We start from the raw sequence: 24,556 nt of genomic DNA on the forward strand, positions 1-24,556 counted from the left end.
GAATATACAAAAAAAAAATTATAATTTTAGACATAGCCTAGTTTCATACTTCCTTTCACAAAGATAAGTAAATAAAAAGTAACATTTATTGTGAGTTAAATTTTACACAATACTATAATTTGTGCAAAATTGACATAACCTTTAGCATGTGCCAAATTTAGCACATTTTTGATAACATTATTGGTTTGAAGTGGTAGTCTTTATTAAGTGTGCTAGCAATATACTATATTTTTAGCACTTTATTGAAGATGCTATAAGAATGAGTAAAATTGGCCAAAATGTTGATAGTAATAGAGCTTGACAATCCGATTATTCCACCACCAAATTGAAAATAGCCTTGCCTACTTGCCAACATTGACAAAGACCGAACTGCTAAAGCTTCAGCCAGAAGTGGCCTCCAAATACCGAAGCCTGCTGCCATAGGCAGAACAACATTGGGTTATTGGGTGCCCATGATCCCTCCATCCTAATCTTTTTTAAAATTTTGTTTTCATACTTATAATTATATAAATTAAATTAAGCTAATTGATTAATTAATGTTAAAAAAAAATTGATATTTGTTATACTAAGAAGCTATGATAAAAAAAAAATAATAATAAATAAATAAATTTATATACTTATTTATGTGGTATTTTATATAGGTTGTATAGTAATATTTTATTTTTTATATATATTATTTTAAAGATAAATATAATGTTATATACATACACGAATTTCACAGACATACCTACATAACAAGTAATTATAGAATTAATATTCATCTTTAGTTAAGTCCTAATACTCACAGCAAAAAAATTGTTATTTTTAATGATAACTTTTTAATCACAACATAATTTCTTTTTTTGACTAAATGTGAATTTTAGTCTGAACAAAATATTACTTATGACTAAAATATAGTCTGTTATAAGTTATCACTAATTTAGTTTTATTCATTAAAGCCATGAACTTTTTAGTCACAACATAGGAATGATAATTTATAAGGGAAATTTGATTTTATATACTTAAAAAATTAAAAAATTTTATTATTAAACCAAAAACCTAAACCCTAAAAAAACTATGCCTTTTTTTTTCAAAACTCCAAAAATACCCCCCTCACAATTCTCTCTCTCTCTGCATCATCTCTCTCTCTCTCTCTATCTCACATCCCAACCGCCCACCCTCACCACCACCTCCGACCTCCGACCCTCACCGCCACCTCCGACCACCCGCACCAACACCCCGACCCAGCCCCACTCTCTCGGACCGCCCAAAAGTCGCACCCAGAAAGCCCACTCTCTCTTCCTCTCTCTGAAATCGCGGAAAAAAAAAAATTGCTCCCAGGTCCGATGGTCGGACCATGGGGTCCGACCATCGGACCTAGGAGCAATTTCTCTCTCTGAAAACGCAAAAAAAAAAAAAAAAAATTCCTCCCAGGTCCGATGGTCGGACCATGGGGTCCGACCAATCGGACCCATGGTCCGACCATCGGATCTGGGAGCAATTTTTTTTCTGCGATTTCAGAGAGAGGAAGAGAGAGTGGGCTTTCGGGGTGCGACTTTTGGGCGGTCCGAGAGAGTGGGGGCCGGGCTGGGTGTGGGGCGGTGGCCTCCGAGGTGGCGGCCGTGGCCTGAGGCCTGGAGGATGGAGGTCGGAGGTGGTGGTGAGGGTGGGCGGTTGGGATGTGAGATAGAGAGAGAGATGATGCAGAGAGAGAATTGTGAGGGGGTATTTTTGGGGTTTTGAAAAAAAAAAATATAGTTTTTTTAGGGTTTAGGTTTTTGGTTTAATAATAAAATCTTTTAATTTTTTAAGTATATAAAATCAAAATTCCCATTTATAATTAGTCACAATTTATTTATTTTTAGCCACAAATTTTATTGTAACTAAAAATAAAATTTTTTGTATAGTGACTATTTCTTAAAGTGACTTGTGTATTGATTTTGTGTGTGATATATGTACTCATAATATTATTAATCTTATTCTTGATACTAAATGATATAGTTGTATACTGTAAAAATAGATAATAATAAAAATAATAAAATTGCTTGGCCCCTTGGCTGGTTCTGCCACTGAACAAGTAGTCCGACCTGTCCTTTAGTATTCTTCAATTGTATTTTATTCTTCAATATATTTCTTCTCTAGCTTATAATTATTTGTTCTAATTAATCTAATCTAACCCTATTTTCCAAACATGGCTACATTACAACTTCTTGTTTCCATATTAGTGCTTCAAATACTAATAATATATATTATAATAAAGTAAGGAGTACTAGTTTAATGCATGGTAATTAGGGTATACATGCAAAAGTCTAATGTTACTTATTATAATAGTCTGTATATTATAATTAGACAGATTAGTTAACGAAAAGTCCAATTAATAATGATTACTAATTACTCTTACAGAACACAAAAGTCTGCGATTAATTAATTAACAAAATAAAGACTGAGACTGCTCTCATATATATATATATACCATCTATATAATATATAGGGATATGATTTTGTTTCGTTATTGTACTTTTACGGATTGTAATCCGTGATGTATAGCAGCCGTCAGATTAAGCCGTCAGATGAGGGAGTTACTTAATCTGACGACTGAGATTGATCTAGGGGTAATTAGGGTTAAAAAGTAAAAACGTACCCTGACACTCATTTAATGTACCCTGAGACTCATCTAATGTACCACGGAATACATTCCGTGAAAGTACATCACGGGACAAAATCATATCCCATAATATATATATATCGTAATTTGATTATTCTTCTTCTATATATTGTAGCTATATAGGCAACCTTGTGGTTGTACAAGTCATTTTCGTGGCCGGTAGAACATTAGACTTTATGCTTCCCACTTTTACCCACTTATATTAATAATGCTCATATATATTGAAGAAAGAAAAATAAAGAACAAAACAAAAACGCTTTAAACAATTCAATATTATTTTTAAACTCTATCAAATAAACAGTATTAAAAATAATATCTGCCATCATTTAACAAAATAGATATTCTTTGTTTTTTCTAAAAAGGAAAAGACAAGAAAAGTTGAAGCATATTATTCTCGTTGATTATAAATGAGTTGGCGTTGTTTCATTATTCTTTATTGATGCTTCAGGTAAATTTCTTTCTTAAGCAATCTTCGAGTTTTTAATTAATTCATTTTGATATTATTTCTCTCTCTATAAATATACATTATTACTATATTGCATTATTGATTAATTTCATACTCTCATTAATATTTGTTATAAGAATATTCAACAATTTAACGTGGGATTTGACTCATGAGTAGGGGTGTGCTGTGTAGATATTGAACCAAAACAAATGTGTTTTTAAAATAAAACTTCTATTTTTTCCTCTCAGTATTTAAATATATGTAATTGTATTAATGTTTCTTACCAAAGGTCTAATGAATTGATTTGATGCAATTGTTTCCTATGTGACTTTTGATGCATAAACCAGTTGTATGTAATGTAAGTACTTATTTGAATATCTTTATATATTAAAAGTGTCTATTTAACGGCATTTCTTAAAAGAATATTCTCTTAAATTTAACGATTAGTTTGATCTCACGTTAACAAATAAACCCAATAATTAAACCCAAAAAATTAAACAATTTTTTAAATATTAATAATCTCTTTTTAAATTAAAAAAATCATCTTGGGAGAATATTAATATTTTTTTATTTTTAAAAAAGAAAAATCTTTATATATTAAAGTTAACCTCACGTTATCTAATGTTTTCTCTGGATAAGCATAGGAAGCAGAAATACCACTTCTATCTTTGTGTGAATGCAGATATACCATTTCTGTTATTGACCCACTTTTTAGCTTTACATTACAATGCTATGTTAAAAAAATAACTAAATAGAATAATCTACTACTTCAATAATAAATTTATTTACAATTTTATATTACACTAATATTATTTTTCATACATTATTAAATAATATTTCAAATATAAATATTTAATTTTTTCAAACAAAAAATTTGTAATCTTTAAAAATAAAATACATTTACAATCTTAAAAAGACCAAAATCTTAAATGAAACTAGCAATACGTGGCTCGGCACGTACATTCACCTAGTGTATATATATATATATAGACGCGTGTCTCAATATAAAAGAAAATGAATATTTACGTAATAAATAATTTTCTTTTACTTTTATTAATGGATTCATTAGTATTAGTGTAATTTTATTTGATTTTTGACAAAAGTGAATCACAAGACTCTACGTACGACGAAGACACCAGAATATGGCATATTATTTAGCCAAACGGCATATTGAGACCCAAACTCTGGGCTAGCTGTAATGTTATATTGTTACAGGCCACATAAAATACTTACAAACATAAATAAAATTAATAAAAGATAGTGAGCACACCAAATAATGGTAATCATAAAATTAATATATACAAACATTTTGACATATAAAAGAATCGTCAACCAAAAAATATTATTGTATCAAAAATAAAAGGATTTCTTACAAAAAATACTGAATTTTAGTTAAAAGTTTACAATTTTTTTATCTCATGAATTTTTTTTACAAAAATACTGTATTTTTATAAAACAACAGTAAGACAACAAAACTAAACAATTAAAACAACAGTGAAACAACTAAAAAATAACCGTGAAATAATCATGAAAACTAACACACACAGTATAAAACTTACACGGTATTTTAAAAAAAAAATTCCGTCCTTGATAAAAAAGTAAAAAAATTGAAAATTTTAGTATGTGATGTAGAACCCTAAAAATTAAAGGGAGGTCTATACAGGTAACCTCTAAAAAAAATTAAAATAGTGGTCTATTGGTCTTAAGGAGAAAGGACTCTCCAGAATGAACCAAACTTTTGAGTTTCTATTTGTTTTCTTTAGCCTTTCTTTGCTACCACATTAAAGGCTTAAAGCATTGGTAACTATTAGGTAGCATGGGGCCTGGGCTTAAGTTTTATAAAGTAATTACATAAAACACAAGTTTTGTAAAAAATTATATTTTTACGTTTTAAGATTTTTTTTTCTTCACATTTTTTACGGGTTTTTATAGAAACCACACGAAAACAACAAAAAAATTACATAAAAGTAACAAAAAAATAACATTTAAATAATATCAAAAAAACAACAACAAAAAATAACATACACATAACAAAAAATCAACAACAATACAACATAAAAAAACTGTATTTTCTGTAAATAAAATCAAAAAATCGTAAAAAATTTTAAAATTCTGCAAAACTGTATTTTTGTAATTTTTTTGTTATTTTTGTGTATTCATGAAATAATCCCTTATTTTATCTATTTTAATTTTTACTTTTATTTTTCATATTTTTTAAAATATACCTACTTTTATAGATAATATCTCTATTATACCCCTTAGGTTGATGTAAATTATGTGCTAGAGTTAAGTGGAGGGTGAAGGGCAACCCACTCCCAAAAGTAGGTACTTTTCAATGAAATATAATATGAGGATATTTTAATTAATCAATACAAAAAAAATGTATTCCTTAACTTATTTATTTTATAAAACTTTATTTTTTTGGGTTGAGATGCAAAATGACTTTAAATGTAGAAACTAAGTTAGTAAATGTCCATTTTTTAAAAAAATTAAAAAAAAATGACCAAATATAATAAATTAGATAATAAAAAATATAAAATGCATTTACTACATATATAATAATTAAATTAAGTTATATAATTTTTTAGTATTGTATATTATTATATTATAACAAAAACGAATAAATATATTAGATAATTAAATATATACAATAGTATTTGATATATCGTATCACTAAAAATTAATATATCGTAGTAATAAAATTATATACCACAAAAAAATTAAAACAATACTAAATTAATACTCAAAAAATATATATATCATGCTAACAAAATTATATGTATCACTATTAAAATATGTATACGTACTAAAAAATTTATGTATAATAAAATAGAAACTAAATATCACCTTAAATAAATGATATATATCACCTTAAATAAAAACCATATACTATACAACAAAATATATATACCAACAATAAAAAATAAAATAAAATAATATAATATTATTTGAAAAAATTATATATACCATATTAACAAAATTATATACAACTATAAAATAATTATACCATACTTACAAAATTATATATCACATTTATGTATAATAAAATAAAAACTAAACATACACGATCTAAAATAAAATTAATGATATATTATACAATAAAACTTATATATCATATAACAAAAAATATATACCTTACAATATAAATATATATATAATAATAATTAATAAAAATAAAAATAAATAGGATGCTAATAAAATTATATATCGTGTCAACAAAAGTACAATAGAAAATAGAACTTAAATATTATTTAAATAATATAACGTATAACAAAAAATACATATAATGATATATTATTCACCAAAACATATATACTAACAATAATAATAAAAATATATATTACTAATATATATGTATACTATACTAACCAAATTATATATCACAATTAAAATATATATATATACCATGACAATAAAATTATATACTACCATTGTGTATAATAAAATAGACACTAATTAAATAATATTTAAAATAAATAATGTATATCATTCAATTAAAATATATAAAAATAATAATTAAATATATGTAGTATGCCAATAAAATTATTTTTAGCTTCTTTGTCTCAGGCATTTGGACAAGTAATCCTAGAAAATTTGGTGTCCTTGACCAACTTATGGCCTTGTAGAAGCCCAAACCTTCGACTGTTAGTCGTGGTCACTAGATTCCTAACGTTGAGCTCCTCACTGGTAAGCGAGTTAAAGACTGCGATATGGTTGAGGAAAAGTTGAGGGCCATCCACAGCAAAGGAGGGACCTGGGTCAACTAAATCAATAGATTCGAACGCTTGAAAGCTCAGAAACTAGAGGAGAAGAAAAATCGTCGACGACAGTCCTTTACATTCTTTTGGTAATTGAAAGGGATTGGGGTCTCGTTGGCTGGATGAGGTTGTAATATAAAAATCATCTTTAAATCTGTCCCCCTTTTTTGGAATGAACACGAGTTCATCAAAGTATAAAATTTGTGCGGGTTGGGAGCAGGCCAGCTCCTGAAAACATAAAATATAACCAAGGCCCGATAGCCTTAGAGAATAAGTTGATAAGGAGATAATTTAACGAAAACTAAAAAATTGATAAAGTAGTTTTAGAGTGGCAAGCTTACACCGAACATGAGATTCACCTGACTCCAAGCCCCAAACCCCTCATGGTTATGATTGGGGGTCTCAGGTTATTGAGCCAGATGATGAAAGACTCCAGATTCTCGAGGAATGATCTCAATCTCTTTGACGATCTTTTTCAGATGGTGTGCACACCCTAGAGAGGAATAAAGATCATCAGCCTCCCATCTAGTAACTCAATGAACATAGTTGAGAACTGGGACCTGACCTTGAATTATGACTCACAGAGAGACGATGGGGCAACCTGAGGTCGCTGCTGAGATGATGAGTTTTAGAGGGGCTTTAGGATTTGACATGTCTGTCCCGAAGTAAAGTTTGAGTATTTCTTGGTCGAAAGCGTAGAAGTCGTGTGCGTGTAGATTCCTCAAAACTTTGATCATATGAAAAATAAGAATATACTTAGCAGTTAGTCCCCACATCGAGCCCTAAGTAAAAAAAAAAGGAATGGGGGTTCCCTAACCACTGAGAAGAAAGCTCATATGGATGCTAGCATGTTTAGAAATTGGAAATTTCAAATGCCAAGCATCAGGTGCTAATTGCACCATGCACAAGAAGAAACAGTACGTGAGGCGAAGGGAAAGAAAAGTGGCAAGTTCTATAAACCCTAGGCATGGAAGCCACGACCTAAGACATAAACTGAAGACAGTCGAGGAAAATCTTCAAATAACAGTCATACAATATAAATGTTGTATTTATGAAAATAGATCACCAGCAAGAAAAAATAATAATAAAAAATATATATATACGCATGGAAAATGATTTACGAATGGGAGAAGCTCGAGTGGTTGCAGGTACTAGTGCACAACAACGATAAAATCGAGCTTGATACCATCGGAGAAAAAGTAGAAGAAAATCAGGAGTGCTTAAAATTTTTGCTGGTTTGAGTTCTGAGAAGTGTGAAAGTGAAAATTTGAAAAAGAAAGAGATGAAAGACATTTATAGACCCACGGGGTGACTCGAATTGTCACTCATCCAGCAGTCTCACTTCAAACTTGTGTAAACCCCCATGATGGTTAGGGCCATTAATTTGTCAGAGTCATGAGTATAAACAAATGGTTACACTACTCAAGTACCAGTCTTACACCCTATAATTGATGGAGCATCAAAATCAAGAAAATCGAATCGACTTCACCAAAATTGAGGAAAAATACTGAATAACATTAAAGATTGTCATGTGTGTTGCCTACGGGAGCATGATGTCAGTGCTCCAGGTGGTAAATGCAAGCTCCATTTCATAAAATTGTAAATTGGGACTTGTGGGATAAATATTGTCTAGAATACATGGCACTTCAAGAGTAAGTCATGTGGCAGTGGGACCCTCACTATGGGACGTGTCATAATAAACCACCTCCGGAGCCTGGTAATTGAAATTTTTTTTGAGAGATTAGTCACCTCTGGAAGGATCCCCTAGGAGGATAATAGTTTTGTCTCTTCTTCTCCGTAAGTGAACTCCACTCGGAGAAGAGATAGAAGGACATGAGAAGCATGGCATGCTACTCGAGATTAAATTACTATACGCACATTTAATGCGGCATGAGAAAGAACATCATACACATTACTCTGAAAAGACGTGCTCGAGGGTTTAAACCCATAATTTCCTGATTTCATGATGCACCATACATTATTTGACGTCTATGAGCTATCAAATTATTGGCAAGAGACAAGTCTAGTCTCACAAAACGCGTATACCAAGCCTAAGCACATCATAAAGAATAGGGAATCATGTCCCATAATCATGTCTGTAGAATTGTGCAAAGCATAATTCATACAAGTACAACAATGGAGACTTTTTTACCACCATTATGAGCTTATAAATACACTAAGATATATGGAAGAGAGAAGTTTTTTGGACTCCTTGCGAGAAAATACTTATTAATAAAAGTGACTCGTGCACTAAGACTTATTAACGTATCAACCACGTAAAAATTATATTCTTTAGCTTTCATTAATTACTATAGACAACTCTAATTAATAATTTTCGAAAACCTTGGTAAGTTCAAAAAGTAACTTTAAATATAGCTTAATTATTATACTACATATGTAATATAGCTTTTTTTTTTTAAAAAAAAAAATTAAACTCTTATTAACAAGAATCAGAGTTTTATATAAATTAATATCAAAAGATAAAAAAAATTTTAATTTAAGCTAATTCATCATCCACCCTAAGTGCATGCACAACTAATTCATATATACATTTTTTTTCAGAGTCGAATGTCGACTGCCCCTTGTCTCTATGTGAGTTCGTCCCCAATCAATTGGTTGATTTTTTTTTTTTTTTAACACATTGGTTGATTTTGAAAAACACAAAAATCAATGTGCTATGTATCCTAACAAAAAAAAAAAAAAGGTCTTAATATCATATTTATTAATAAAAATAATTTAATTTTATCTTACTCTAATTATATTTGGATTGAATATCCAAAATTACTAGTTTGGATCTTACCTAACATTTTAATTTCTCATTAAAAATAATTACAAAAACAGATTGCATGAAAAAGGGGTTAAAAAAAAGAATCAAAAGGGTACGTTAGAGCGGTTTTAGGCCATAGTTTTTCTCCGCCTTTGTTTTGGTGTTCTTTAAAGACTTAGGTTCAGCTGCCCTCTACAATCTACATCTACTTCCTTCCTCCGAAGCCAAACTCGGTTAATGTGGGGAATAACACCATTGCTCTTACCCATATACCAAAGCTATTCAACCACCACACACACACACAAAGAGAGGTACCATTTGATCATATTTCCCTTGTTTGCTTTCCAGTTCTTCATTGCCGAAACATTTCTTTTCTCTGGTTTTAGCTTCCGTGTTTTTTTTATTTGCATAATTCTTCTGTATAGTCAAATTCCGTGATTTGTGAATTTTCTCTTAAATATTATGACCTAATTCGTTACTTGGATCTTAGCTAGTTGTGTGTGTACGATTGAGGCATTTGATTTCAGGGTATGATACTGATTAGACCCACAAATTTCAAATTGTTATCGATATAGTTTGTTTACCATATTTAAATTATGAATTGGATTATATGAATGTTGAAATCAGTTGAAGATGGAAAGGTTAATGCTTTGTTGGAACTAAGATTTTACTGAAGAGAAATTTTATGGGAGAACATACAAAAGAAAATATGGAGGGAAACATTTTCCTGAAATTCCATGACTTATTTTTGTTTTTAATATATATGCTATATAAAAATTCCTTTTATATTTATTTCTGAAACTTTCAAAATTTTATAAAAATATATAAATTTGACTCTTTAAAAAAGCAAAAGAAAAAAAAAACTATTCCTTTCCTTTATTATTTGTTTATGATCCAAATAAGAGAAAGAAAAATCTCCTTCAAATCTAAGTTTGAAACAGAGGGAAAAGTCTCTATATGGATTAAGGACTTGAAACTTTATTGTTTTTTTTCCCGCAGAGCACATGATCCTACTATTTAATGTTCTACTCTGTTTATGTTTAGTATTTATTATTCAGTGAATGGCAACAAGGATTTGTTTCATATTGGTCAGCGCGTTAAAATTGCCTTACAAGTGTTTGATTGAGTGCTTCAGTTAATGTAAAACTCTTTTTGACTGATTGTCAGGGAGTTTTCTGTTTGCTTCAGTAAGATTTACATTTCCTGTTTCTTTAGTTTGGTTCCTAATTAAAAGCAGAAGTCAAAAGAGTCCAGAAGATGCTAAAACTATGCTCACAATCATGCATGATTAAAGAAATTGTGATTAGTTAGTACTTTTGTGCTGGAACCTCTCAATATGGTTTGCCTTTAGTGAGGAATTTTCGTTTCCAAATTTGGCTAGTTACCAAACATAAGAAAATAATTTCTCATTTTTCCCGTCTTTTTCTTCTAGCCTTATCTTTGCCTTTATTATTTGTTTTTTTTTTCGGATGAAGATGTTGTTTGAGAAAATGTCCTTCCTCCATTTCATTTTTAAGAACAAAAATATCAGAGGTATGTGGTTCAGTGGTTATACCAAGTTGGTAGATTGTTTTTGTAAATAAAAGCAGGTTGGGAGTGATGTATATGGCATTTCAATGTTCATCACAGAATCCCGTTTTGTACATATTCTGACTTAAAATGCAATGGGAAGCTTAGGGAAGCAAGGGATAGAAAATCATTTTACTATAGTAAACCTTAGTTGAGCACTTAGTTGAGCAATTGCTAAAATTTCATTGTTCAAATGCAGATATCATTGGAGCTGTTGAAGGAGGTTGTTAGAATTAAAGTGTGTCACTTTATGATTTGACCATTTCTTCATAACAAGAGTTAGATAGTCTCATCAATTATCATACTTATAGAAAACTTATTACAGTAATTCTATAATGTCAATTTTGTCAAAATTACGATGTATTACGGTGGATGTAACTGGTACATTGATGGCTTACAAGGGAGAGTTAGGAGACTACTATTGCATGGCAGCCAAATCTGTTGGTCTGCCTTGCCCTGACTATAAACGGGTACATGAGGGCTTCAAACATGCATATAAAGACATGGCTCAAAAGTATCCATGTTTTGGATATGCTGCCAAAATGCCCAACATTGTGTGGTGGAAAACTTGTGTAAGAGACTCATTTATCAGGGTAAGACTTGGTTAAGCGAGTAACTTCTTGGGCATAGCTTATTTCCAGTCTGTTTGTCATTTTATAATGTAGTGACATTCCTCTATAATAACTTCAAAAAGGTGGAAGGCAGGTATTTTCTGTGTCCTCTGTGTCCCCAATTTACAGTACTGTCATTCTTATTTTTTCTGTTAGGCCGGTTATGACTACGATGAAGAGACATTTGAAAAGGTGTTTAGACGCATATATGCTTCATTTGGTTCTTCCGCCCCTTACACCATCTTTCCAGACTCCCAACCATTTTTAAGATGGGTCCGTGAGCAGGGTCTTCAGGTTGGCATTATTAGCAATGCAGAATACCGGTATAAAGAAGTGATTCTTCCAGCATTGGGCCTGAACGAGGTGAGCAGTGATCTCCAAATTTTTTATTATTTTTTCCACTTACAAGAGTTAGTATAGTTGTTTATCTCAAAAAAGAAGAGCGAGTATAGTTGTGTATTTATAGATGTGGGTGTGATTTCACTTCATCTTGATAGGCATGTAACTACAAATACATGTTCATGTGTGTTTGTTTAAGTAACACTGTAGGGAATATATAGTTTGATGAAACACAATGGCTTATTCTTATTTCAACGTTTATTTATTTAAACTTCTGTTTCGGAACTTTTCATTTCTCAGGCTTTGTTGCATCACACTGATTAGATTACCCTTCTCTTTATGTTTTTCTATGATACTAAACGTGTAATGCTCGTGCAGGGATCTGACTGGGACTTTGGTGTATTTTCTGGTCTCGAAGGCGTTGAGAAACCGGATCCAAGGATTTACGAAATTGCCCTTGAGAGGGCTGGAAATCTTCCTCCAGAACAAGTACTGCATATCGGTGACAGTATGCGGAAAGATTATGTGCCAGCAAAGAGTGTAGGAATGCATGCATTGTTGTTGGATCGATTTAAGACAACTGATGCCGAAGAATGGAGGAAATCTGGCGCAATTGTGCTCCCTGATTTGATGGGAGCAAAAGAATGGCTTCTTTCAGACAAGTCATGAAGAAGAAGCATGATTGGATTTTTCTCTCCCCCTTGAAAGGAAAGATTGGTTAGTGGCTAGCAGAGATTGTTTTCTCACAAAGTGAGGCTTCACTCTAATCTATATGTACACAAGTTAGAAAAGTTTGATGAATGAGAAAATGAAACCTGCTAGATTATGAAAATGACTCTAATAATTAAGTGGAAATAAAATACAGGATAGGGGAAGAGTTGCACCATTTGCGTTTTTATTTTATTGAGTAATTTTTAAATATAAATATAGTTGAACAATGATGGGTCAAATTATAAACAAAAGTGTGAAGCAGACACTTTAATGGAGTCCCTGCAATAATTTAATTTTGTATTTAGTCTCCACTTGATGAGAAACATACAAAGTAAGTTTCTGAAGAGAATTGTAAAAAGTAGTTGATAAAAAAAAGCCCTGGATGATCAACTTAAAGCTTGCATAATATATAGTTAGTAGTATGCAAAATAGAGAGTTTAATTAATAACTTTTGCAAAACACATACTATATTTACCCTAAAATAAAATAAGGAATAATGAGCTAAAGAATACAATTTATACAAGCAGGATGAATATTCTGGATCGTATATAATCCTAACAACCTATCCTTGCGATTGACACTTCCAACCATTTACAAATCATAAACCATTTGAACATTTGCCAACTAATCATTTGCAGCTGTGTCATCCTCCAAATCTTGTGTTTGGGAAGACCAATACAGGAAGCTTGCGTCTTAAGAACTTATGTTGAGCTATTGGGAGTGCTTTTGTGAGAATATATATGATGTTTGTTTGCTCCTATTTCCAGCAGTTTGTTTCTAATTTTCTCTAATAAAATGCACATCCAAAATCTATGTGTTCTGATCTTGCATGAAATACAAGATTGATGGCTGATTGTTTGGCTCCCGTTTTGTTACACTATATCATTATTGTGTTCTAAATTTATACTCTTATATCAAAAAACATAAAAAATGCAGACAAGCAAGTTCAGTAGCACATTTCAACTGCTCAGCATTCAAATTTAGTACTGGATCTAGATATAGATTTTTGCTTCTTTAAGCTCCAAGATATCAAGTTACCCCTAATGTAGACTACATACCCAGTTATGGATCTTCGATCAATTAAGGAACCTACCCAATTAGAGTCACAATAGGCTTCAACTCTCAATATCTTTGCTAGTGTGAACATTAATCTAATGGCATGTTTACTAAAGGGGAATGAGAATTAATTATAGGGATTGATTCTCATTCATTTGTTTACTAAATTTTGAAATAGGAGAAATTAGTAGGGCCCACACAAATTAAGAAAAAAAATAAAGGAAAAGGTTCTCCCTTACTTTCATAAGGAATACTTTTCTCTTTCTTTAACTTACTTTATATTAATTATATTTTTATTAATTAAAAATAAAAAAGACAAATATGCCCTTCAAAAGTATATAAATAAAAAATAATTACATGTTCTAACAATGACAATTTAGTCAAATTAAGTCATTCCGATTACTTAACCTGATTATGTAAATAAAATAAAATGATTCTAATTTCCTTTTCGGTCAGTTTAGTAAATAACAAAATAAAATATTATTTTCGATTACTTTATATTTTAACCCGGTTCATTTCTTCCATTGATTATTCTAATTCTAATTACAGTTTAGTAAACGTGCCATTAGACTAATGGTTCCTTTCACATATCTTAGAATACATTTACAGTCAAACCGGTGATTTTGAGTAGGAGCATGCATGGATTTGCTGTTTGTTCACGACAAAAAAATTATGAGGGTGGCTTATTGTCAAATACTGAAGTCTCTAATTGTGCTTCTGAATAAGGTGAGATCTTCAAAGCGTTGTTGTCTTCAAAGCATACCTTTTGTCCTTCACTGTTGATACATTGGTTGAAGGTTTGCAATTAAGCATGTTGTTGTGACGAAGTAGATTGAGTGTGTCCTTGGTTTAAGAGAGGTGAAGATAGGGTTGCCTCTTAACTATCTCAAAACCAAGAAAGTATGTAACTAAGCCAACAAATTTCAAGGAGAATTTATAATTAGACTGATATGATAATCGACGATAAGATATACTTACACCTTGGATAAGTGTTATGTCATTTTCAGTGCATTGAAAAAATTTACCTGTATCGGATGTATGGACTATACATTGGATTGGACCGATATTGATCTTGGATAAGATATCATAAACTTACCGTTATATCTTTCTAAGTCAATATCACTGGTTGATCTTAGGTCTATGAATCTTAATCCTAATATGGTTAGGTTCAGCTCAACTGTATTATTTATGTTCTTAAAGTTGTTCGTGAAAGCTAACAAATAGTTCTAGCGGATACTTGCATCTTGGGAACATGGTAGTTCAATTGAGTTGGAGCGCTAATCATAGATAATGAATTTATAGCTTCTATAAGTATTTAGAAGTGAAATGATAATTTTCTTCAAGATTGGCTTAATAGAGATAGATGATTGAGATCTCATTTTAGTAATTATATTAGTTTACTAAAATATCATTTATGGGTAACTAAGTATTTTAAGGATAAAATACATTAAAAGGTAGAATGGTAAAAATTTATCCCTATTCGATGTAGATTATCTATAGATGATCTTTGACTATTAGGATTGTAACAATAGATAATCATAACGTATCTATATATTGGTACATATAGAGCGTTCTATATAATTGAGAGTGCAATTCCGAATCTATAGTGGCACAAGGAGGAATTAATAAGTTAAGGAATTTACTTGGTGAATTCTAAATCTACTTATTGGAAGCTCGGTTATATAGGCTCATGGTCCCCTCACTAGCTGAGATAATACTGCTTGCAGACTCACTTAAATTGGTTTTAATTAATCAATTATAATTTTAAAATTAGACTATATCTTATTTATGAATTTTCACTAAGCAAGGGCTTTATTGTGAAGAAAAGAAATTTAAGGGTTGATTTATTAATTAAGAGACTTTGTATGATCTAATTAATAAATAATGTAAATGACAATTTTATTTGATAATTAATTATAATTATTAAATAAATAGTTTTGGCGTTTATAAGATTGAAATTAAAAAAATATGGTATTATTGAAAGAATAATAAGTGGTTGAAATAAAGTGGTAAAATTATAACTAGAGATTGGTCCCTTAAGTGGTCGGCTACTAGGTGTATTTTTGCCCAATATTTTATTCTTTTTTAATCCATATAATTCAAACTGAAACCCTAGTTGAAATACTATAAAAGGAACATGATGCTCTCATCTCATCCAATTGACTATTCAACCAACTTAAACCTAGTTTTCATTCTTTGATAACTAGTAGATGAGAGACACCTTCTATAGTGATTTTGAGCCTCCTTAATTGGTCATCACCTATTCGACCTTAGTGATAGAGTGTCATGCCCACACATAGCAAGTCGAGTACTCAATCATAGTGCGGAAGACGGTGGTAACCAACCAGAAGGAGAGAATGAGATTCATGTTCAGATCCTGATAATGCTCTACGACAGAAAAGAATCAAGGGCTGGAGATCTGAATGGAATGAGTCATATTATTCCGCTGCAATCAATGTAAGGTTTTCTAAACTCTTATGTGTTTAATTTCATCGTATTAGAGATATTCATATTTAGGATGTTAATGAAACATACTTGTTAGTAAATCTAGATGCTAATCATAGATATGAAATCTATAGCTTCTATATGTATTTAGAAGTGAAACGAAAATTTTCATTGAGCTTGGCTTAATAGAGATAAATGACTGAGGCCTCATTTCAGTAATTATATTAGTTTACTGAAATATCATTTATAGGTAGCTAAGTATTTTAAGGATAAAATACATTGAAGGGTAGAACATTAAATTTGTCCTATTCGATGTAGATCATCTCTAGAGGATCTTTGACTATTTGGATTGTAACAATAGATAATTCATAACGTATCTTTATCTTGGTACATATAGAGCGTTCTATATAATTAAGAGTGCAATTCTGAATCTATAGTGACACAAAGAAGAATTCATAAGTTAGAGAATTTACTTAAATTCTAGTTCTACTTATTGGAAGCTTGATTATATAGGCCCATGGTCCCCGCACTAGTTGAGATACTCTTGCTTGCAGACTCAGTTAATTGGTTTTAATTAATCAATTATAATTTTAAAATTAGACTATGTCTTATTTATGAATTTTCACTAAGTAAGGGCTTAATTGTAAAAAAAAAGAGGTTTTGGGTTTATTTGTTAATAAAGAGACTTTGTATGGTCTAATTAATTAAAAAGTTAAATGCTAATTTTATTTGATAATTAATTATAATTATTAAATAAATAGTTTTGACATATATAGGGTTGAAATTGAAAAATATGGTATTATTGAAAGAAGGATAAATGGTTGAAATAAAATGGTAAAATTGTAACTAGTGAAGCCTATTAGTGTGGTCGGCCACTTAGTGTATTTTGCCCATTATTTTATTATTTCTTAATCCATATAATTAAATTCTAAACCCTAGTTGAAATACTGTAAAAGGAACATGATGCTCTCATCTCATCTAACACTTTTTTACCTACCAAATCTATTTTTCATTCTTTGTCAACTAGTAGATGAGAAACTCCTTTCTATAGTGATTTTACATCTTATTCATTGTTCTCCACCAATTCTAGTCATAGTGATAGAGTACCATGCCCACATATATCAAGTCAAGTACTCAATCATAGTGCGGAAGATGGTGGTTAACCAAACCGAAGGAGAGAAGGAGATACAGGCTCAGATTTTGTTATTATTGTGCGACAGAAAGGAACAAGGGTTAGAGATCTGAGCGGAATGAGTCATATTATTCTGCTGCCATCAATGTAGGGTTTTCTAAACTCTTGTGTGTTTAATTTCATTGTTTTAGAGAATTCATATTTAGAGTGTTAATCAAACATACATATTAGTAAATCTAGATCTTAGTAAAATAAATTCCAACACTTGATTAGCAGATCGCTTGAAAAAAAATCAAAAAGACATTATTCAAACTAGCAAGAATCTGTCTGCACTTTTAAATACAAAACCCAAAAATAGAAGTTATATCTAACGAACTTCGAATAGCATGGATCGTAACTAAACTGTCTGACTCCACCACCACATCATGCCACCCTATTTCTTTCAACTAACTCAGCACCTCCTTAACCCCGATAGTTTTAGCAATAACAGAATCAACCATCCCCATCCAACTTACTGTCCGAGCCATAATAATCTGACCAGAAGAGTTCTGCGCCACCCATCCATACACATACTTATTCTGATTGCTAAGATAGTTGGATCAATATTGATTTTGATCGTATTGCCAACTAGTGAAATCCAATGCTCATGCCCTTCGCCGTTTGGTAAAGAAAACAAAGAGAAACCAAAAATTTTATCTTGAGCATAACTCCATTGATCAAAGTTATCCTTAGCCAACGAAGCCACCTCTTTAACAGTCTTATTCTTACCCTTCCACACATTGGCATTGTGCACATACCACAACGCCCAGAAAAGCATAAAAACTCTATGTTTCATCCTAGAACCCCAATACTGAAATCTATCATGAAGCCATCCCCCAAAAGAGTTGTCACCAATCTCTAACACCAAAATACCCGACATCCGTCAGCAAGCAAAAACAAACAAACACCCCACAAGACAATGAGAAATAGACTCTCCAACTCGCAAGCACCTTGGACACAACAATGAGGGAAGAGGAACATGTTTCACGGCTAATTGGACACGGGTAGGAAGACAATTGGAAGCAACCCTCCAAAATAAATCCTTAACTTTAAGAGGCATTTTCATATCCCACAACTCTTTCCAAAAGACCGAGTTACCAATTCCAACTAACTCACCTTTAAGCTCTTAAAGAAGCTGAATTACGTACTCTTGACCAAATATACACCAGAACTCTAACCATTCCATTGCCAAATATCATCAGACATTGAGGGGAACAAAGGAATGCTCAAAATAAGCTTTACATCCCTCTCTACAAAAATATCTTTAAGAACCTCTTCATCCCAAGACGACTCTCCAATCTTCATAAGACTAAAGACCTTTTGATTTGCCAAAGTAGAGTGATCTGAAACCACAAATAAATTCTCTTTATAAGGAAGCCAACGGGCCCTAAGAATATCAATAAGTGACTATGCGCCCGTATTTTTGAATAAGTGATTGAGCTGCATGGATACTTTTTCATATAAAACTCGGATTGCTTCCCGACTCCGCCACCAAGTAGGACCCATGAGAATAATAACGAGCTTTAAGCACACGACTAACTAAAGAATCTTGACAAGAATGAAGACGCCAACCCTGTTTCCCAAGCAACGCAATGTTAAAATCATGAAGCTTCTGAAACTAAAGTCCCCCATGAACCTTTAGGACACACATCCAGTCACAACTCATTCAGTGAATGCCACTACTGTTTTACCCAAATTCTTCCACCAAAGACAACACATTAATTATTCCATCTTGTCACACACCTTTTTAGGCAAAAGATAAATGCTCATAGCATAGTTGGGGAGAGATTGCACCACTGTCTTCAACGAAACCTCTTTACCAGCTCTAGATAAAAACTTACCATCCCACCTTTTGATCTGCTTCCTCATCTTTTCCTTAAAAAAGCCTAACACAACTGACTTGTTGCGGTTCATAATATTTGAAAGTCCAAGATACGAAAAATTCTCACCAGCTTCCACCATACCTAAGATGGAGCACACACGGACCTTCATACTAACATCAGCATTCTTGCTAAAAAAAACAAAAGACTTGTCTAGATTTACCTTCTGACTTGAAACTACTTCAAAACTATGAAGCAACAACATCACCCTATTGGCCTCATTCTCCAGTGTCTCACAATACAAGTAACTGTCATCCATAAAGAACGTATGGGAGATAGCAAGCGCACTCCAAGCAACCTTACAACCTTAAGCCTACCCATTCGTACATAGTCATTAATAAGAGCAGACAATCCATCTACACATAAGATAAACAAGTAAGGAGACAAGGAATTCCCGTAACGGATATCCTGAGTTGGAATAATCGGTCCCAAAGAGAAGCCACTAGATTGGATCCAATATTTAACAGACGAGACCGATGCCTAGGGGTGTTCACAAAGTATCCGATCTAATCCAATCCGCATGATTCAATCCAATCCAATCCGCAAAATGCGGATATCCGCACTTGTGCGGATTGGATTGGATTGAAAAATCTAAAATCCGCACTTGTGCGGATTGGATGTTGTTTGACCTCAAAAAGTAACCGATCCAATCTAATCTGCACTTAATTATATATATTTTTAAAAAATTATAATATATAATATATATTAATTAAAAAAAGGTACAAACTTCTAATTTCTTAATCTTTTTTAGTAATATATTGAGTTGGTGCATTTTATTTATTTTGTAATAAAAAACACAAGAAAAATAATTCTTATTCACATAGACACATACACATAAAGTATAAAGTTTAAATATGTATGTACTAACTTATTTATTTTAGTAATAGATACATATATATTTTAGTGTAAATCTAAAGATAAGTATACATATATTGATATATATGTATATTGGTTTAATTTGTATATAAATAGAGATGAAAATAGATTATTATTGGAGATTAAAAAACAATAGTTTTTTTTTTTTTAAAAAAAAAAAATTTCTATGAAATATTAAATAATTTATTATTAAAAAAATAACCGATCTAATCCGCACTATTGCGGATTGGATTGGATTGGATTTAAACTCTTATGCGGATCGGATTGGATCCAAAATATGAAATCCGCACTTAGTGCGGATTGGATGTTGTTTGACCAAAAAAATGCGGATTGGATCGTATGAACATCCATACCGATGCCATAATCAACTCTACCAAATTGTGAATAGTTTGGAGAATTTTTAAATAAAAAAAATCAAAGAATATGATTTAGTAGTTGATAGTTAATAGCCTTATAATTTTTCTAAAAAGTTGTATTGTCATCTAATCTTACTTCGGTGTAATAGATTTTGGTAATTGGATAAAATTTAGGGAAAAAAACAAAAAAATACAAAAAAGGAAAAAAAATTACAAAAATACTTTGGGCCGGCCCATTAAACATTTATACAGTCCATATACAAATATTTACAAAAATACCACATGCACTAAGCCTTCAGCTGTACAGAGCGAACCATGAAGATGAAAATACGCGCTCGTTTCAAAACCGCAAAACAACTAAAATGAAACCAAAACGAGAAAAATACAACTATTAATTCTGGCAAAAACAACTGGAAAAAAAATACCTGCAATGATCTAAACTGAAAATGACGAAAAAAAAAATCAGAAAAACTGTGAAGAAACTGAAATTACACATTTGTTTTCTGTTTTATTCGATCAAAACAACTCCCCCTAATATCGAAATCCAAATTCATGAAATGTAGATCTGTAACAAACAGATCTGGACCTCCCACCAAATTCAAAACAATGTATGATGTGAAAATTTTTAAAAAACCTCATGAATAATACATCTACGTTATATACAGTTACATTTTGATTTATTTTTTGTTTTGGTTGCCTTATAGTTGCATTATCGTTTTATGATAGTTTATATATTATGCAAGAATTTAATTTGATGGGGACTAAGAAATAGTAGTTATACATAGTAAGTTTTGTGCAAATAGTTGCATATTAATTTTATAGTGAAATAACATATGCCAGTAGCAAAACTATAATAAAACTACAAAACAACTGTATGCAAGTGCAAATAGTTGCCTTATAGTTGCATTATCGTTTTATGATAGTTTATATATTATGCAAGAATTTAATTTGATGGGGACTAAAAAATAGTAGTTATACATAGTAAGTTTTGTGCAAATAGTTGCATATTATTTTTATAGTGAAATAACATATGCAAGTAGCAAAACTATAATAAAACTACAAAACAACTGTATACAAACTAAAATACAGGAAAAACTCTTTGAACATCAACATCCATGATAAATCTCATTGTTACCCATTGATGATATAAAAATGGACAGGAAACAACTAGATAAAAAACATATTAAAAAAATACATATAGAAGGTGTAAAATTTCAAATATGGGAGAAAACCAAAAAGAAACCGAAAACAAACCTCGGTTCGAACATCAGCACCAACATTAGCTTTTTTCCCAGAAACGTTGACAATGAAATCTCTGCATTATTTGTTGAGCAAACATACATAAGAAGCACAATGATTTCTATACTCTTTCTGGCTTTATTCTCTACACAGTCGCTCCATATGTTATCAAGGTCCGTTTCTTCGTAAGAATATATAAGAAACTAGCTTTACAATTAAAAATTAAAAATAAAAATAAAAGAAGAATTGTTATGTAAAAAAATTAAAAATTAAAAACTCGAAATAAAATTAAAAATTAAAAATTAAAAACTCGAAATAAAATTAAAAAGAAAAAGAAAAGAAGAAAAAAAGAGAGTGAAATGATGGATTGATTGATAGAAGTCAATCCTAGACCTAAGCAACAATATATAAGAAACTAGCTTTACAATTAAAAATTAAAAATAAAAAAAAAGAAGAATTGTTATGGAAAAAAAATTAAAAAATAAAAACTGAAAATAAAATTAAAAATAAAAAATTAAAAACTGAAATAAAATTAAAAATAAAAAATTAAAAACTGAAATAAAATTAAAAATAAAAAGAAAAGAAGAAAAAATATTGGCAGTTGATGGAGGAAGAAAATTAAAGACAATGAATGATATCAGTTTTTTTGGATGAAAAGAGATTTTTGATCATGGGAGAAATTTTCAAATAAAAATAAAAAATAAAAAATAAAAAAGAAACTAAAAATAAAAATAAAATGATGATAAAAAGGGAGGAAAAATAAATTGAGTATAAAACTTGTCAAATAACATCATGCATGCTAATGGAGTGTGTGAGTGGTATTTGTGTAAATAAAACACTATAAAAAGTAAAAAAGTAGTAGGGGCCGTGTGAAGGTATTGATGTAATATTGTTGAGTTTTTATATTTTTGATGTAAATATTCCTAAAATTTATGCTTGATTTTATTATTATTTTTTTTTAAAAAAAAAAAAAAAAAAAAGTGGAATTTAGTTAAGAAGTTGGGCAACCGTTAAGGAATTTGCATTTGACTCCGTTGAGCTCTCTCGAACTCCCAGATAGACCATATTATCGGGGATGTATTCGCCTAGTCCTCTTGCGGCGGCGCGTACGCGCGTGGGATCTTCATCTGACGTCGACCCCGGTGGACTGGAATCTTCTCTTCTGCAATTAGTTCACGATCACCATCAATCCTCTCTCAGACTTCGTCAAATTAATGGTGTGTTTCCTAATCAGAAAATTCCTTCGTCACAGAATTCAAGTTTATTTTCCCCTTAATTAAATATGTGATCTCAAAAAATATATGATAGAGAAGGGGAAGAAGGACGCGATCAAGAACGCCGCTAGGGTTTCGAATCTATTGGTGGACGCAGTAAATGGTGGGGTTCAAGAATGCTTTGTTAACGAGAAGCGAATTGAGCTTGAAATCAGGGCTTTGACTGCCACCATTACTCGATTCATGAAGCAGACCGATCAATGGCTCACTGCCACCCACGCTTTTAATAGCGCCGTTAAGGTGACGCTTTTGAGTTTATTATCTATTATTTTCCTGATTTCATATTCATTGTATGGCTAACATTGCATGATTTTGTTCATCTGTACTAGTTTTTTTTTTCTTTATTATTATGAACTATACAAGTTCTTTAAGCGTATGGGTATTGTCAATCTCATAGTCTCATACTCTCATATAGGTTGTGGGGTAACTTTGTCTATCTATTGTTGAAACTTGAAATAAAGAATCCGAGCTTAAAACTTATGATGGTGATTATGTTTTTGTGGTAATGTTTTATATTGCAATGGCTTTATTTTTAGTCTCAGTTTTCTTATATGTTGGGAGCTTATGTTTTGTTATTTGCTTGTTGGTAGTGAAAATTCTTAATTTTCGGGTCAACTAGGAAATAATGCTTCCCAGTGCTTTATTGAGAAGAGGTCCAAAACTTAGGATTAAGGCTTGTCTATAATTTTGTACCTTCTTCTTATTGAGGAATGAAATCCACCTGTTTAACTTTGTGAAAATTGTTAGCATGAAAAGTTATTGTTTTGACACTTTTGAGATGACCTAAGTTAGGGTCTCAGCAAATTGATAATCTTTCTATGACAATTAGTCGATATGGCAAGTTTCCATATCATATTTCCATCTTCCCAAAATACACTGTTGACCCTCTTTCTGAAAGTGTTGAAGCTAGGTGAAAAGATTGTTGTGACTTGTAATTGTGTTTTGAATTTTCACAACAGTGTCGATTGCTTATAGATTTTCCAGTGCCCTGTTTGGCATGCTTTCATAGGTAAGCTATAATGCATTTGAAGGTGAGGAGGAAACAGAAATAATAATGCATCATGGCAGATTGTTTTTCTTTGTTAGAAATAGTATAGACGTGCTTATAGTTGATATGTTGGGAGTTTGATTTGTATTGCAGGAAATCGGAGACTTTGAGAATTGGATGAAAACCATGGAATTTGATTGTAAAAGTGTTGTTGCAGCTATCCACAATATTCATCAAGAATGAATCACGACAATTTCTTATATCTGAACAATGATAATACCTTATAGTGTACATAATTGTTTTCACATGAATACAAGTTAAAGTGCAAACAAATGAAGAGTTCATTCATTTTTGCTGGTTACTGAGCCATTTGTGTACAAAATTATTTATTTAATTTTTAGGTCATCTTGAAGCATAGTGTGCAGCA

General features: G+C 31.1%; 2 protein-coding genes across 4 annotated transcripts; both read left to right on the forward strand.

The window, feature by feature from the left end:
* The first annotated feature begins 9,579 nt into the window (after positions 1–9,579).
* On the forward strand, positions 9,580–13,116 carry LOC115719273 (uncharacterized). 2 transcript variants are annotated; one of them, XM_030648245.2, is made up of 4 exons: positions 9,580–9,925; positions 11,383–11,776; positions 11,951–12,157; positions 12,512–13,116. In XM_030648245.2, exons 2-4 carry the CDS (start codon positions 11,519–11,521, stop codon positions 12,800–12,802), a joined length of 756 nt encoding a protein of 251 aa, XP_030504105.1. In that variant the 5' UTR covers positions 9,580–9,925; positions 11,383–11,518; the 3' UTR covers positions 12,803–13,116. The 2 variants fall into 2 exon arrangements, with proteins under 2 accessions (XP_030504105.1, XP_060966593.1); XM_061110610.1 differs by lacking the exon at positions 9,580–9,925 and adding an exon at positions 10,178–10,801.
* A 9,719-nt stretch (positions 13,117–22,835) lies between these two features.
* LOC115718452 (biogenesis of lysosome-related organelles complex 1 subunit 1) lies at positions 22,836–24,556 on the forward strand. Of its 2 annotated transcripts, none has more exons than XM_030647235.2 (3): positions 22,836–23,084; positions 23,176–23,381; positions 24,283–24,556. In XM_030647235.2, the coding sequence occupies exons 1-3, from the start codon at positions 22,943–22,945 to the stop codon at positions 24,370–24,372; spliced, it is 438 nt and encodes a 145-aa protein (XP_030503095.1). In that variant the 5' UTR covers positions 22,836–22,942; the 3' UTR covers positions 24,373–24,556. The 2 variants fall into 2 exon arrangements, with proteins under 2 accessions (XP_030503095.1, XP_030503097.1); XM_030647237.2 differs by having other exon boundaries at positions 22,871–23,084; positions 23,181–23,381.

Source organism: Cannabis sativa, chromosome 2 (genome assembly GCF_029168945.1).
Source record: "Cannabis sativa cultivar Pink pepper isolate KNU-18-1 chromosome 2, ASM2916894v1, whole genome shotgun sequence".
Classification (NCBI taxonomy): Eukaryota; Viridiplantae; Streptophyta; class Magnoliopsida; order Rosales; family Cannabaceae; genus Cannabis; species Cannabis sativa.